Consider the following 17,784-nt stretch of genomic DNA (forward strand, 5'->3'; position numbering starts at 1 on the left):
CATTCAAAGCCATTCAACAATACAACCGGCCATTAAAGTGTCCTGTTTTAATGGATCGAACCGCAAACCACCGCCCAATTATGTTATTACAAGCATATGCATCTACATCACTCGCTGGTTACGCTTAAAATAGCACGAGTGTATGATTTATTAGTGGAGCGTAAAACCACACTGTACCCAAAGACTATGATGAATGTACAATTTTAAACACGCTATGTTGCCGTCATTCAAGAAGCCAACTGAGTCGGTTAGTTGTGAAGTTAGTGTCGCTCGTGCTGCCGCTGCTGTTGGCGCTCACCTCTTCTGCGAGGCGGAGTAACGGGAGCAGGACTTGCCGTCCCAGGCGCAGTAAGGGTCTCTGGCCAGACAGCAGTCAGCACAGGCCTCGCCGTACACATCACACCGGTGAAGAGCCAACTGGGTCAGCCCGGTCGCAGATGACACGTACAGCTGTTGCTGTTGAGAGAGAAGAGGACGGAAAGTGGTGTTACACACAAGCGGACGCTTTGATAAGGAACATTGGAAGGACAGCTGCCCGGGAGCAGAGACGAATAACGGCAAATAATAGTCATTAGTGAAACTTTCTAGAGGTCAGTTTCAAGTTTCAAGCAAGCAATTCAATTCAATTCAAGCAATTTCAGAATCTTTATTTCCACTCTACATATGTATTTTAGGGTCAACAAATTCAAGCGCCCCTGTATTCAAAAACTATATTTAATGGCTATAATTCAAGAATATCCATTTGGTTCTCAAGATATAAGTCAAGTCAAAGAAATCCGTTACAGACACTAAAATTCAAGACAGAGAGATTCAGACCCGAACATCTGGGATGCCAGAGATGAGCAATCAAGCTTTGGTACTCTATATATCTATATTTGTGAAACCTAAAAATATTGTTTTCACTGGTTTATGAGATTCAAATATTGTTGGCCATTATTTTGCTTCCATACAAAGACTTTCACAAACCCAGATGGATGTCATGAAATAAGTGAACAATCTTATCCTACTCTCTCTGGATCACCTGGGAGAATAGTGAGCTCATATCTATCAGGTTGCCATCGTAATTCTATCATCAGCGGTTTGGAATCTGGCTGTCTGGCCGTGTGAAACCTCTCTGTCTGTGGAACGATGTCATAGCATTTAGTAGAGGCCACGTATTTTAATCACACTGAAAGATAACAATACACCTAAACCTTTCCCATATGTCTCTCTTCATTGTCTCCCTCAGACAGCTTTACTATGAATTATGAAGGGAAGCGACAGTGAAGCACAGCTGCACATATGTGGCTTTGACCTTTCTTTGAAAGACGGCTTATTTTCTCTTCATGTGAGCAAAGGTTAAGAAAATCAGTTGCACAGACATGCTTACTCTTTTGGATGAGATCTTCATCGTTGTAATTGGAGTAGGGACCTTGATGGAGAAAAGAGTACATTGTGAGTATGTTGTGTTCCCTTAAAAGCAGATAGATATGTATGGACAGAGGAATAAGCACAAAAAAAACTAAAACAGATGATCAGAAAGGACAAAGGGGGATGGTGTGGGTTTGAAAACAAAGATGAGATGTGCAAAGAAGGCCATGTGCTGCATTGTCAAAGAAGAGACAGAAGTATGGAAAAGAGTTCAATAGAAGCTCACCTTGAAAACCTCCACCTCCTCAAGCACCAGCTCCTCAGTCTGCAGGTCATCTCTGGGCAGAACGATGACTTTCTGTACTGTTCCCTTGTCTGTGGACCACAACACACACCCGTCAGCTACATACCTGCAACCTCACACCCCTCCGCCTGTCAACAGGCCCTTGGATTCCCCATTTGATTCTCTCAGCAGCCTCCAACAAGGCATAATCCTCCTATCAACAGGCTCCACTGTACTCTTCACCTCTGTTACGTGGTTCTCTTCGATTTAACCTATCCTCAATGACGACGAGGCTCCGCTCCACTTAGCGTTATTCACTGCCGCCACCATGACAAACCCCTTCTGTCATCCTCCGCTCCCCTCTTGCCATCTGGATGCCATAAGACATCCCCTGGCCCTCCCCGGCATGTTTGATTTCGGCAAAGAGTTCAGCATTCCTCTGAGTGGGACACCTGAGATTTATTATGACTTCTGCATTGAGCCCCAGTGCAGGGCTGAATGGCCACCTCTGACAGCAGCTGAAAGGACAGACATTCCTCCACAGTGGCCCTCCATCGCACACAACCCCATTGGTCTCCTCCCCATAATGCACAGATGAACAAAGGAGCCAGTGCAGAGGCGTCATATGCATCCTGTGTGGTGGCTGCTGCTGTCACACTGGGGCCTTATTAAAGGTTCAAGGCCTGCAGACAGACAGACACATAATCTCTCTTACACCAGCGAGCGAGATTAAGGTGATGGATGTCCTAACTGTACTCCCCCACCCCTCCTTCTCTCTCCCCCCCTGCTGCTGATCCACCCCTGCCCTCCAGGTACAAATCTCCTGTTGTTTACGTCATGTGAAGAGAGTGAGGTACAAACCCTTTGATTGGTTAAATTTCCACTTGAGCACAAAAGGGAAGAATGCTTTTCTTGTAATGATAAATGATTGCAGGGGAGACAAGCCCTCCACTTAGATGGGATTTACTTCCATGGAAGGGGGGATTTCTTTCTTCATTATTCAGCTTCTCACTGACACTGTCATTCATCCTTCTGACTCTGATCAAAGGGTAATGGCTTCAGACTGACTTCATGTGGAAAAAACAAAACCCTAACAAAGCTGTAATGTAATATAATATTTGGTCCCTTCCCTCATTTCTATCAAACAAAAATCGATTGTATTTCAAAACACTCACCAGTTCCTAAGAAGAGCACTTCATAGTTGCCGTCTGCAGCTGTCACTTGGTCCACAGTGATGGTGGTGAACTCATAGTCCACATTGGTCCGAACCACCAGGGGGCGCTTGTGTATCGGGTAGACAGAGTTGTACATGGCAGGGTGATTCCTCATGAAGTTAATCACTTCATCTGGATAGTCCTTCGTGGACTTCATGTTCGGTGTGAACGTACCTCCAGGGCACTGAAAGAGAAACAGAAGCGTTCAAAACCCATGAAAAATAATGGACATTATCACACAAGAAAAAACACATTTGGTGATGCTGATGCCTGCAACATGTTCAGATGGCTTCTATTTGAGGTCTGTGTCAGAAAAAAAGCTGATGTTATGCCAGCTTGCTGTGGGATTCATGTGTGGGGTCAGCGTGAATTTGAAAGCTCACCGTGCCGGGTCGAGGGTAGGGGATCTTTCCGGTGTAGGCCACCCACTGGTAATTGGGACCCTCCTTGTGGGCGAATGGTCCGTTGAAGACCATGCGGATGTCAGCCATGGAGTAGACACAAACTGCTGAACCTTTGAAGACGGAGCTGTGAACGGAGAGTAAGGGCAGAGAAAGGTCAGGAAGATGCATCTAGCAAAAGAATAATATTTAATCCATCTTAAAACAGAGCCTATTACAGGTGTTGTTCATATACAGTATTCATTATAGCACACTAACCCAGAGACAGAGAAGACGCCGTATATCACAGGATTTTTTGTGTCCTGTGTTGGCTGGATGTAAACATCTCCTGTAAAAGAGTAGAGAGAAATCATGTCAGTGCAAACAGACCGGGTGAAGGAAACATCACGCTCCACAGCACAAGCACTCTTCTTTACTAATATTTACACAGCGTTCAGTCAATCCAACCTCTCTTAGCCAGAGGAGACCTTTAGGTTACACTTCCCCGTAAGGACTGATGCACAACAAAAGAAGCTGAAACTTCATCTTTGTTGAAAACTCATGGAACCCACATCTGGATTTGGATAATGAGCAAAGTGTGATCTTTTGTTATGTCTTAATGCTTCTGTGAGAGTCCCAGAAATCCATAATTACATCAAAAGAGTAAAGGTCAGGGGTTCATCTGCGTGAATGTGGGTGACTAAATGCCATCAGCTTGGCCACAATAGTTCATAACAAGACCAACAGTCTACAGCCATGCTACCGGCTCAATTAGACTTTACTTGAAGTTGAGATTAAATAGAAAAACACCTTTATAACTCGATATAGATCACATCCACGGTCATTTTGTGCACCTAGTAAATAATAAATGCACAACATAAAATAAAAACGTGAGTCCCTTCTATCCAGACAGCCCAGCTGCCATTCTCATATCCTGAAGACGGAGACAGTAGGTGTAAAACCACAGCAACCAACTTTGTGCAAAAGGAAACTGAACTACGGCCTCAAGAAAGTTACCAAGATGAAGGTTTTATTGGCAAGATGACACACCTCACAACAGAATCTTGAAAGGCGTCATCGCGTCATCTCAACCAAGCAACCAATCACAGTGCAACGCTATTTAACAGCAGAGCAGTGAACCAACTGGCTCTACAGTCTAGACGGGAGCAACGTGATTGCTGAAACACCTGAGACTGCACCCAAGGAGACGGAAAATTGAAACACGATGTGCAGGGATTGTCTTCTTCCTGCTAGCTCATGTCTTCAACATTTCGATGGAAAGGAAATCTCTCTTCTCTCCCAAAAGACAGCTGCATCATATGCTCCGAAGCCAGCTCCTGGAGGTCTCCAAATCACGAACGTTCTGACATTGGACACTTCCTGATTTAGATGATCCTTTATGTTGGTACTGAAGGGAGGTCCATAGCAACAAAGGAGAGAAGCTAAACATGTGATGGGTGATAAGTATCTCCCCTGTTCGGTACCTGACCTAAATACATGTCCCAATAGGCATGTTCATCGCCAACAATAGGACAAGGGCCTTCGGCGAGAAACGGAGAATGCGCTCCAACCTAGTTGCGCAAGAAAATGACCGCGAAGGAAAGACGTGATTGGTGAGGGGGTCAACAAGCGAGAGAGGGAGGGATCAAGCTAAAAATATGGCTATTAAAGCTTGTGTGAAGCGTGGAAACAGAAGGAGAACTTATCCGCGCAAGAAAAAAGTATACCAATTCAGATTTATGCACTCGCAATCCCATATAGACCAGCATGAGATATTAGCTGTCAGCCTGCTATGCAGATAGAATGATGCAGGGAGGGGGTGAGCATTGTCTTTGAATCTGAGCTGCTTGGTTCTGGTCCTGTCCACATTAGAGAGTCTGTTTAGTGAAGCCTTCCTCTGGGGACTGTCTGCAGCCCTGAGCTCATTCCTAGAGAAAAGGATAAAGCTCAGGGATAGCAGGCACATTGTGCTTATTTCTCAGTAGCTACCAAATTCCCCAAAGTCACACGCATATACACACACACACACACACACACACACACACACACACACACACACACACACACACACACACACACACACACACACGCACACACACACACACACACACACACACACACACACACCACTATGCCATCTTCCACAGCTGCCACAGCCGGAGCAGTGGAACGGTCATGGGTTAGCATGGAAGCAGGACGACGGGCTGCTATGGGTGTCACACAACAGATGATCCTTGTCATGACATACAGCTGTTGTTCGGCAGAAATAAGCGATTTGCACGCAAGAACACGTAAGTGTGCGTACATGCTGACAAGGTACCGCTGAGGCCAAGATAGAGCTATCGTGGACGGTATACAGTCGCTAAGAACAGATCAAGCCTTCATGAAGACATGGAAAAAAGGAGCTATGTGCTTTGCAATAAAAGCTACCCTGACAGGGCAGTGATGACTAGCTCCAGGGGACCTAGTGTGGTAATAACAGCTAGAAAAGGTTCCATATTCCACAGCCTTTTTTCCTGTCTAAATGGCAATAAAAGCTCAGCTGCCATACATCCCGTTTCCTCAAAAAATATTTCATTTTCTGCTTTCATTCGTTCTCCATTTGGCTTTTTTTTCTCTTGCTTTCTGCCTTTCAAGCTCTCACGCTACCGATTATAGACTTGTTTTAAAGCGTTCAGCATCCAAAATGTAGGAGCTTCTTTCATTTTTGTATGTTGTTGAGTAAAAAAAAAGAACATTTTAACACGTGTTTTTAATCACTGTGGGTCATTCGGGTAGAGCCAACAGTGCTTTTCCAACTGTAAAAACTCCCCAGGTCTCAGTCGTACTTTACCATAATGCCTTTCTGCATATGACTTCAACACCAGGAATACAGCCGATCTGGATATTTCAACAAACTTCTCAGTATTAACTTGAGTCATTTGATTAAAACTCTTAAAGAAAGGGGAAACGTTTATGAATCTATTCACTGGAGCATGGCTAACTGATCTTTCTGAACTGGCTGTGCAGTGTAATGCATCTACAGTGCCTCCTTATGACTTGCCTTATGTCTGTAGACTCAAGAAGAAGTTTGACAATTTGGGAAAGATGCCCTTCTTGCCAAGAGTTTGACGAGAAGATTAATACCACTCGTATATCTGTATGGTCAATATGAATCCAAAGCCAGCAGCAAGTTAGCTTAGCATAGATACAGGAAATGGGGTAAATTCGATAGCCTAGCACTGTCCGTATCAGAATCAGAATCAGAATCAGTAAGTTTACACATCCAAGGAATTTGTCCTGGCGGGAGGTGCAAAACAGAGTGCAATAGGTGAGGCATTAGCATTTTTTACAGTAAGTTTTTGGCAGAGATCAAATAATCCATATATGACGTGTTAATTAGTGTACTTTAGACATGCTGGTCAGTTAATCTTGTCACAGTTGGCCAAGCTAGCTGCTTCCCCTGTCTGAAGTCTTTAAGCTAAGGTGAGCTAAGCTAACTGTCTCCTGGCAGTAGCTCCATATTGAATGTGCAGTCATTAGAGTGGTGTCAATCTTCTTGTCTAACTCTCACAAGAAAGCACATTTCTCAAAGTGTCCAACTATTCCTTCAATGACCAACATTCAATGTTCATTCAACGCGCACTAGTTAAAGACTACTTTGACCTTGATAAATCCTAAAATCCCCTCTGTACACACAAACTCTCCAGCGAGACATGTGACGCCATTAGCATGAAACTCAATCATTTCAAATGTACTGTCCCCTCTAGGAGTCCTTGAAAGGAATGGCTGCTCTGCAAACTGACATGTGCTGTCTTCTCTATGGGCATGTCTACCCTGTCATGCATGTCCTTGGTCCTTCACCAGCCCGCCTAAGTACACATACTGTATACAGCCTTACCCAAGAACTACCCGCAAAATCCCCAACAGTGCCAAACACTGACGCCTCTCCAACTCTGTCACAAAAAACACTCTTCACAGCTTGCCCATGTCAACACTGACCTGGCCAGTAAAGACAGCACCCCTCATTTCTGAAGGCAAAGTGAGCCTTTTTTTTAGCGTGTCCCTTTTTCAGTTGTTCAAAGCAGGATGAAATAACAGTAGGCAGTTTGAGATAAAAGCAAGGAATGTGTCAAGACATCAAGAGACACACACACACACACACACACACACACACACACACACACACACACACACACACACACACACACAAAACTATCATCAGATTCAACAGGCATGGCACTTTTCATTCTTGAGATTAGTTCAAGAGCAACAGTTGTCTCACGCATCAGTCCCCTATCACTATTTGGCTCTATTTTAAACCAGTGAGACAGAAAGGGAAAGAGCTTCCCCTGGAGAGGCTAATAGTCTCACACTCAGAGACATTCCTGCTACGCGATCTGATCTGCACGCCACCGGGCCACCCTCTTCTACGCACACAAAAAAACAGACACTTTTGTTTAAGACGTCTCGAAAGAAAGAGCCAAATACAGTGGTGGGAGTATGTGTGTCATTCTCATTACAATACGCTGTATGGGCCATGGGATGGGAGTGGGCTGCCATATGGGCCGAGGACTGAGCTATGGTGTGTGTGTGTGTGTGCGTGTGTGTGTGTGTGTGTGTGTGTGTGTGTGCACAAGCACAGTCTTGGCAGGTGCTGCTGTTGAAACAGACCTTGCAGTCTGAGTAGAATATTCTCGACCTAATATTTCAGATGTGATCATACATGACAGGAGCCTGAAAATGAATATGTCTGAAATAAATCCAGTCATTTCACTTTTTTCTTTTTTCTTTGCCATTCGATACATACTGTCAAAATGATTAACTGCACAAAGAATATTTAGTTTCTCTCAAGAAAAACTCAGGGTGTAACATAGGTTCTTGACTAATATTTAAAAAACGATAAAAGCATTTATAATACCTTGGTGAATATATTTATCTTTTGGTCAGATGAAGCAAGCGATTTAACATTTTGCAGACCAAATGATCGCTCAATCAAGTCGAGAAAATATTATGCAGAATAAAAGCAAAAAACAATAAATAGTAGCAGGGCTAGATGTGAATCTGGCAAACGAGTAGTGACGCAGGGGAAAAGACATCACAGGGCTGACAGCATGCTTGATTGACAACAATGTCTATACAATAACCCCAACCCACACCAAGTAACCCATAGATCAGCACTTCTACTGAAAACAGGAAAAGGAATCACAGCACAGTCTCAGTTTGCCTTTGTACTCACGCAGCTCATCGAAGTGCGTCTCCATGCCGTCGGCCCCTGGCACTGAGCAGATGAGCCGGGCCTTCAGGAAGGTGCTCCACTTGTTGACCAGGCAGCAGTGGCCTCCGTCATCATTCTGTATTGGAGAGCGTGGCGGGCGACACAGAACAGTTTCTCCGTCACTCACTCGAAGTCACATCCTCCTCTGTCTCCCAACTGAAAACAAACCCAGGTGGAGCCACCCACACACACACTATACTGTACATGTTGGTTCGCAAAGCTGGGAAGCTAAGAGGAAGGGTGGCGAGATGGTAAACACCGTCTCCTCCTATTCAGACTCCTCCATCTGTGGTGGAGCGAGGCCAGAATCTATCCCAGTAAGAAAGATTTGAGACCAGTATGTGCTTTGGATTCCTCTTTCATAATCAGATGAATAGAGAACGCATGTATATTTTATTATTCTACTTTAAAGGGTGAATGTAGGCTTCACATTCTTCACACACTTCTGACGATTCCCAATTGTTGGGAGCTGAAATGTCTTCCAGGGTAATTTACAGTATACGGTGTATTTCTGGCGGTGTCCAGGGTGCAGTGAGTGGCAGTAAGGGTATCCAGATGTGTGGTAAAGTAAGAATGACATGCCCAGGTCTCTGGAGGCCCGGCGGAGCCCACTGAGAGGGGGATGAGTGTTTGTGTGCCGGGTCAGCACCTGACCCCCTCAAATAATTACAACGGAGGAACAGCTGAGGCGACGAGCACACGTTCGCCACATTTTCTCACTTGTGCCCGTGCTCATACACCCGCTGCAATGCTCACATATGCACGCAAATCCATAAGGGAATGCATACACTCACACGGCATAAACACCATTAGTTGCTCCATGAGCTTTCCAGAGGTTTTTTTTGTAACTCAGCTCACTTTGTATTTGAGGGGCACACATGCTTTTGTGGAGAAAGCCTAGTTTAACTGAGAAGGACTCTAAAAGAGAGTATTTTAAGGGCAGTGAGTTATTTGCCACCATGTACACTTAAAGCTTCAAGTGTTTTCAGACTACCAGGGAGAAGAGGTCAGAAGATCACGGGGTCAGAGGTCAGAGGGCAACCTCCAGACAGGGATGCATTGTAGACAGGAAGGTTAAAGACACATGTGGATTCCAGCATGTCAGCGTTGGCCAAACACTAGTTTGCCTCGGGAGCCTCCGGCCTGTTCTTCATATTGTTGCAGGTTTTCTTTTCATTATGTTTACACCCCAAAACAAACACGCTCCTCACTGTGTACACACCAGGCAGATGCGTCCTATACGGGACTGGGTCACGGGACTCTGGCCCAACTCAGCGGACTTCTCCCGGAAGAAGAAATACAGCTTGTCGTCATTTCTCTCTGCGCTGTCGGGGATGAGCTGAACGTGAATGAAAGTGGGGTCTGTGGGGAGAAGAGGTGGTGAGATGATCAGGCGGAGGATGAATTCGGGGGAAACATCTGGCTGAGATCTTTTATAAACTCTCAGCATTTCCTGTTTATCACTTGGTGAGGGATTCTAAACACATGCAAACACCAGAATCGTTTCATTGCAGCGATTCATTTGGATATCGAACAATCACGCAGGAAGGCTTCACAAGCTGGACGGCAGCCCTAAGTATCTGCGGACACTCACCGTTTAACCATCTGGAGTTGTACTGATCTGTTCGCATGGCAGTCTTTGTCCCCAAAGTACGGAAAATAGCAGAGTCCGTCCCCATAAAGTCAACATAGACCCCAGCGTACAGTTCACCATCTGAGTAAGAGAGAAAACAGTTCAGTGAAATTCCTCGACTTTGACATTCCAGCACAACCCTTGGCAGAAAACACCAAGGCTTTTATTCCAAGATGTATATTTAGAACCCAACTTCTCAGGACTCGTTTTTTTCACAATACAAAAGTTCAGAGTAACGAAGTCTTCATCTACTTATTTATTTAATTTACACACAAAGTGGTACGTTTGATACAGTCACTCGAGATGCAAGTGGTTCCCCCAAAATAGTTTCCTTAAAATTTCCGAGAAAGGAACTGATAATGCATCTGGAATTTTTCAGGAAGGTTTCTGGAAAGGACGATGTCATTTGTTATTAATTACAGGAAAAATGGAAGCGTTCAATTGCCCAAGATTCAAAGTTCAATGAAAGTGCAATGAAAATGAGGTTACATTTACATTTACTCTCAACTTCTCTTCCAGTTCACACAGAGGTCAACAAAAGCAGGCTTCTTCTCTGACTAACATGGGTTTTGTCAGCATAAATGATGACTATTATTATCTGGAGCATTGTTTGTATATTGCATGGTAGAGCTAGTTACACAGATTCATGATTAAAATTGTATTCAAACAGTTCCAAACAGCACTTCACTTTTACAAGAGAATGGATTTGAGGATGAGGAACAACCAACTTTGGTTTGGACAAAGGCGCTCTAAAGAAACTCTGATATACTTTGCTAAATATCCTAATATATATCCTAAAACATATTCATAATTTGTTAATGTAATACATAACCTGTGGCCCACCAAAATAAATTATGTTAGCTGACCACATGCCTTTGGATATAAATTATATTATTCTTTCCAGGAAACTCAGAATTGAAGGGACAGGTAAAAACAAAGCTTTCCCAAAAACAGCGCTCAAACTTCCTGAAACAGCCCTCACATGCACTCCATAAAGACATAAAATATGAGCACATCCATGTGTGCAAACTGACAAATGTATAGCACAGCCTTGTAAAGCCACAGGAAGGAAAGGTGTTTTTCCTCCAGCTGCTGTGAGGGCCCCACCGGACAGCAGGTGTGACTGTCAGAGGCCCCTGAGAAGGAGTAAGCAGGAAACAAAAAACACTGTCCTACCACCATTCTACTCAATGTCATGGTCCTCATCAGCGCTACATGAAGATTGATGATGCACCATTAAAACGTCCGCGGATGACGGGATGTCTAATGTGGTGGAGAGCTGAGCGGCCTGGCCAACGCCGAATCTATTGTTGTGGTGGAGGGTTCTTAATCCTTATCAACACTAACTACAGTGTCCCTTGTATGAGGCTAACTGGTGGAAGTGGGAGATAAATCCATCTTGGATGACAGTACTGGTTCCATACTGGTCAGCTGGCACGGCGCTAATGTGGGAAAGCATTGCCAGTGATTTACACCCGCTGTCTCACCCCACAGAGAGAAGATCGCCTTTCACTGGTGGCAACTGTGTGGTCTGGAGCTGACTAAGTGACCTTGGAGAGGGACAGAGGACACTGCCTTCATGAATGCCACAACACACGATGAGCTTAGCTGAGCCTTAATATTTTGGTCCAATGACTTTCCTCCAATATTACACCCACATCATGACACTAACACAAGTGTCTTTGTAAGGTGTAGTGCCACCATAAGCCTCCAGAAACGCTTCAATGCTTCTTGGCATTGATTTTCCACCTTGAGGGATGAACATCGTTCTTCCAAAAAAATATTCCCTCATTGAATGTTTTTCTTTTCCACATTATTTTCATACCCATCAGACCATTCAATGAACCTCAAGGGCAGAGTCTGCATTCATTACTCGTTTATACGTTTTTTCCCTTTCATTTGTCACCCGTCAGTAAATATAATGGCAAACTATGTAAGTACATGGCTGTTTGACTATTAAAACGTGTGCAAATACTTGAGGCTTTGTGGGAAATAAAACTGTTTACATATGGGAATAAAGATCATGTCACTCGTCAAATGGCGATAAAAGCATTGAAAAGCTTTCCCAACATGTCCTAAGTGTTTTGTTTGGAAGCTACTAATTCCCCAGTGAGGGATTCACATATTAATGTGCCCATCTCTGGCCAAGCAAGAACATATTCCTGCGGATATAATGATTATGCTGACTCATTTTAGCAGCTCACTGTGGGAAATAGGCACAGGATGGAAAGGACACTCGGCCTGAACTTCTTGACTTCTTCAATGGCAGACAATAAAAATCTTCTGTTAACAAAAATTTGGCAAAAATATAAATCAGAAGCAGAGAGAAGGCCATATGAAGAAACAAGGAATACAAGATGAACAATCCATATGGGATGACACTGCCATTGCTATGAAGGCCGCTGGGCCTTTTCTATACCCGCGCCCTCATGTGACCAAACCCAGATGATACTCACTGATCAAAGCTGACACGCTGTTCAGATTCGGGTCGTAGGAGCACTTTCCTTTCCCAGATTCCACTTTGCCCGGCTCCAAATGAAAGATCTCTTCCTGAAATGGAAAAATCACATGGAGACGGCAATAAATTCAGCACTCTTCATCTTGTCACTGTGATTCCCTTGTGCAGGCAAAATGAGGCAGTGAATGTGCTCCCTCTGACTCCTGCGGGACCTATGCGGCCTGATGGGAGATGAAGTATTAGAATAATGAGCGTGCGTTCATACAGAAAAATACATGCGGTGGGGAAAGCAAGGAGTTTCAAATCCATCTATACGACACTCTACTGCAAAAAACAATGTGTCGTGGGCTGCTTCTCTCGGCATAAAAAGCTGCATGCCAAATATCTCTCAGCTTCGTGGTGCCTATGGCTGTGCAGCCCTACTGCTGACACCTGTAATCCAGCACAGAAAAAACAAAGCTGGGATGGTGACTGGATGACTGATGCTCACTGCTAGTGGCATCCCTGCACACACGCACTGGAGACGTGATTGGCAGGAATATGCGTATGAGAGCAAGAGGGGGGGGGAATGAATCAGTGGCATGCGATGACATGTCCTGTAGCCACGCCTCACGGACCAATCCCCATTTTTAACTCCCAATGGGTACAGAGATGGAGACATCTCTGTCACTGTCCATCAGCACGAAAGCCGGGGAGAGGATATGGCACTGCGCCAAACTCACTTCATTGGATCATACCTTGTGCAATTCCCTACTCATCTTTGATTAAAATCACCACTTGTGCAAAAAAGGAGGTGCTGACAGTTCACTCCCAACCATGCCAGATGTTGACGCGTAAAAAGGTCACAAACATGTATGTGTACCAGAGGGAATCAAGTGGCCGGAGCATGTTTTTACAACACTGCTGTAAAAAAACGACCTTCCGCAAAAGTTGCAACATATTTTTAGATAAAAATTTACTGAAAAAAACTAAACATTTCAAATTGCCACACTCCACCGAAAGCCTTTATGCCCTACAAGAGTCCCTCTCCGTGTTTCAAAGTGCTTGGAGAGCTCAAACAGTGCAGACATGTTCAAGTATGTGGTTCTTTTATTTCCTTTGCTGCACAGCTAGTTGGCTACAGATGGCTGGTGTTTGCTCTGGGCTAACAAAGCCCGCTGTGGGAATGGGTCAAATCAGATGCTGACTAGTCCTGCCGCCTCTGTGGGAGAGACTGCACCACATTCCTAGAGGAGGTGGAGGGTTCACTGTGGTGGAGGCTGATGGGTGGGACATCCTGCATTGTCTCAGATAAGCGGGATGAATGACTCGCTTATCTGTCGTTCGTAGGAGCTGCTAAATATATGCTTAATTTAAAGTGAATATGCCATGCATTGAACAGCAGTGAAAGCGTTTTTAATTGAATTTGAGCCGAGCAAAAGTCAACAGAATGTTTTAGCAGCCCGAGAAGCCATTTCTATTTGAAAACCCTGCTCACATGCAAAATATGGCATTTAACACAAATGCAAAGCACAAATGGACAATGATGGGTAAGGATGCTCAGACGATGGCGCTGACACAAAGAAAAAAAATGAGTGAAGCAAAATGAGATGACATTAAATGCAATGCCGGATTACACAAGACTTTAAGGTTGTGCACGGACTGGAGAAGATGCATGCCAAATGTTACGGAGATAAACGAGTGGTGGCCAAGTTAAGGATGATGGTGGTGACAAAATGTGCACGGACACAAAGAGAGGGAGCATGCTGCCGGTGACCGCGAGCCCGGGCAGTGTGCAGGGCTGCGGTGCAGACATGGCCCACATCGCACCTTGAGTCCGAGTGTCTCGTGCACCGCGCTGGGTTCAGCTGCGCGGCTAGCCCTTCCTCTGGCCTGGGCCATCTGCAGATACATGGACGTCTAAAAACAGAAGACAGTAGCACAGTCTGGATGTTACGCCGCTGGAGAGGCAGGCCTCCCTGACCTCAACCTGTAACCCTCTTGAATCCGTCTCAACTTCAGGGCAGAGTGAGAAACTCCCCAAACCAATGTTGCTGAAATTAATAGGATGGAAGTGCATGAAGAACATGTAGACGTGTGTGTGTGTGTGTGTTTGTGTGTGTGCGTGTGTGTGTGTGTGTGTGTGCGTGTGCGTGCAAGATTGTGCAGGGAACATGTGTAGCTTTATTTGACCAGATGGTTCCCTATCCTGCGGTTGAGTCAATAAAAGCTCTCACAGTATGCAACATACATTCCCCTTAAAGCTGCTGCCAAAGCAAAACATTTGTCTTTTACCGTTTACAAAAGCTACAAAGCTCCTTCTTTAAGCACTGGGGAACTTAACAATATGCCCCGCAGTGGAGTAATCAAATGACAACAATCTGTCTGAATGTTGAATTAAAAATGACAAAAAACATTTCCTTACGTGTGTCAGGATTTGTGTGTGTAAATGTTGGTGTGGAGTGTGTTTTATTATGATTTTGCAAGCGTGGTCGACTCCCCAGCCCAGCAGAGGAAGGTGGCCACGGGGGGAGACGGACCGGTCCGTTCGATGCGATGGAGAGAGAAACAGCCCCCTCATTAATGGACTAGAACTGGAACATTCCACTGGCACCCCATAATGGGAGCTCCCACTTCCAATTACCCAACGTCTCACATGGCAGAGGCTGACGGGTGGCCTGGATGCATGAAGGGGTGGATGGATAGGTGAGGGAATGGATGGACGCCCTTCGTTAGTGAAGGGTCATGTGGGAACCACATGCAATACTGTATATCTCGAGGGAGAGTCCAATGGGAAATTTACTTTGTATTTTTTCCCTTTTTAAAAACTCCCCTGGTCATCATTAGGGAACAAGTGTGATATTTAAGGAAGAGTGAGGTGTTAAAGGGGAGTAACGCGAGGTGGCGATGCCTGGCTTGGTTTCGGAAATTCAAGAGGTCCCATTAAAACGGCTGAGACTAAACAGAGTAACTTTAACAGCTCACTGGGGATGACAGCTGTGCGCTGGTGAAGCTGTGCTGGCTGCTTTGCCAGACGTGGAGACATGGTACCTCGAGCAGGCTTAATGATGGAGGAAAATCGTAAAGGGAACCTAGCGTAAGGTGGATGGAGAGTGAGAACTTGGGTAAGAGAAAAAAAATAATAGAGGCCACGCTATGCCATTCATGATGCAGATGGAGAAAGCGGTTTTACTTTTGCTGAGTTGATGTATCGAGATATAACCTTCTTGGCTTGTGCGTTACTCAAGTCATTGAGCCTAACCTGAGGTTTGCGTCCGCGGTTCACAAAGGTACAGACTGGATTGTAGGCTCCAGTCCCACAGATGTACAGCTGAGTCCGGTTCCATGGCTCCACCAGGCGGATAAAGTTTGCACACTCCTCCTGGAGACACAAAGACCAGAGTCAATTAGCCTGTAATAAACATCTAAATGAAAAGACCTTTGGAGCCATATTTTACTGGTGCACATCCTGCAGATTTACCGAAAGCTGAAGTCTAAGTGGCTCAAAAAATGGTGAAATTGACTGGGCTTCTCACTCAGCTACAATTCATTCCTGTCTCCTTGGCGAGACAGAAGGGAACCAGCGCTTTTACTGGGCCAATTTTGAACCTCGCAGGTGATTTTTACAGATTCCTCTGTGCACAATGAAGGGAGCTGTACACGTTTCAGACTATGCATCTGAAAAGCGACATACTTTTCTTTTCTTTTTAAGCCCATCAGCTGAACGACCCAGCTGAGCTTACGAGCGCTGTCAACGGCCGTACTTACATTGGCGTCCTTCCCACTCACGAGGCACTCCATCCGTCTCCGTTCGGACACCGGCCAGTGGATCTGCGACGGGGGAACAGAGGACATTTTACGGTTACAACCCAACTGGTTATACAGTACATCAGGGGTCTTTATGAGATGTTTGGGCTAAAATGGCAAAAGGCATATCCACCCAGGCTAATATGAATCCTGTTGGGATTGTCGTAACCCAATTACAGTGTTTTAATGACCCGACACCAGAAAAAGTGCACTCCAACAAAAACTAGATGTGAGCTAACCAACATGGCTGCTGCTGGGGCCCGAGAACAGCCCACCTTTGCCCCTGTCACAGCTGTTGTAGCGCTGAGGTAAAGGTTGCATCGCAGTGTAACAACCAGAGTTAAAGGGAAAGCGGGTGCATGAAAATTGGTCTTACAATATGCGGCTCCTTGTTGATGTCATGGAGGTCCAGGGACAGGATGTGGTCCTTGCTGCCAACGTACATGCGGTCATGGTCCTCGTCCATGCGCAGGATCCGGTAGTCGGACGTGTTGAGGAGGTAGGCGAAGTGATGAGCAGTACCGGTGGATCTCAGCTCTGTGTGGAGACACAAATGTACGCATTAATGACAGCTGTGGTGCACATGCACATTTTCACACACACACACACACACACACACACATGCATGCACAACTGGCACATTCCTCGTTCTGCTCCTGCATATCCCGCGTGGAGTTATCTGATGGTTTTCCACCAACACCGCTGTAACTTAACACCCCACATTAGAGACAAGTGCTACTGAGTGTCTGTCACACTGTGTTGATGGCTTAATACCGCCCGAGTGGATCAGAGGATCCAGAAAGTCATCAATAGCGGTCTGTTACGACCAGTCGGAAGTCAGAAAAGACAGACACGGTAGATTGACTGATAAATATGTCTATTACAGAGTACCCCATATATAGAGCAAGGTAAGGTGGATCTACACGTATTGAGTTTAGGTTTGAGCTGCTTTGTCCCTTTTTGGACCCCTCACCCTGGAGGTCAGCCTTTAGTAACACAAAGCAGTCGACTAGTCCTTGCATGTCGAGAGTAACCCAATCTTCCTATAGCTCTGTGTTGGAGTGTTTGTTTGATATATTCTCCTTGGTTCAGCAACCGTGTACAGACAGGGCAGAGAGGCCACTGCAAAGACAGCAAAAGCCCCATGCCACACCGTAGACAAACACACACTCCTCCGCAATCTATAGGGTAAAGGCATTAGAGGGTGGCCCTCACATATTGTTGGACAAACACAGAGGTTTCACTCAAACAGCAGGAAAGTCCCGTTTCACTGTTTGGCTTTATTCTACAACTAACAAACCACAGAAAGCTGAAACAGGGAACCACACTTCGAGGTTGACCCGAGTTCTTTTCTGTTGATTTAGCAGCTAAAACTGTGGTGAAGGGGAAACCAGATGATAAACTGTCAGTACAGTGAGCTTTG

General features: G+C 45.2%; 1 protein-coding gene across 1 annotated transcript in view; it reads right to left on the minus strand.

The window, feature by feature from the left end:
* LOC306736337 (semaphorin-3F-like) overlaps positions 1 to 17,784 on the minus strand; it is a gene marked incomplete at its 5' end in the record, with an annotated part of 55,080 nt that overhangs the window by 4,698 nt on the left and 32,598 nt on the right. Inside the window, 14 exons of the mRNA XM_079217961.1 lie at positions 299 to 456; positions 1,370 to 1,411; positions 1,637 to 1,725; positions 2,809 to 3,031; positions 3,231 to 3,375; positions 3,507 to 3,576; positions 8,446 to 8,560; positions 9,707 to 9,846; positions 10,079 to 10,198; positions 12,574 to 12,667; positions 14,385 to 14,474; positions 15,817 to 15,936; positions 16,323 to 16,385; positions 16,738 to 16,898. Coding sequence (XP_079074087.1) covers positions 299 to 456; positions 1,370 to 1,411; positions 1,637 to 1,725; positions 2,809 to 3,031; positions 3,231 to 3,375; positions 3,507 to 3,576; positions 8,446 to 8,560; positions 9,707 to 9,846; positions 10,079 to 10,198; positions 12,574 to 12,667; positions 14,385 to 14,474; positions 15,817 to 15,936; positions 16,323 to 16,385; positions 16,738 to 16,898 — 1,630 coding nt within the window. The remainder of the gene's footprint in view (positions 1 to 298; positions 457 to 1,369; positions 1,412 to 1,636; positions 1,726 to 2,808; positions 3,032 to 3,230; positions 3,376 to 3,506; positions 3,577 to 8,445; positions 8,561 to 9,706; positions 9,847 to 10,078; positions 10,199 to 12,573; positions 12,668 to 14,384; positions 14,475 to 15,816; positions 15,937 to 16,322; positions 16,386 to 16,737; positions 16,899 to 17,784) is intronic.

Source organism: Taurulus bubalis (genome assembly GCF_910589615.1).
Source record: "Taurulus bubalis genome assembly, chromosome: 5".
Classification (NCBI taxonomy): Eukaryota; Metazoa; Chordata; class Actinopteri; order Perciformes; family Cottidae; genus Taurulus; species Taurulus bubalis.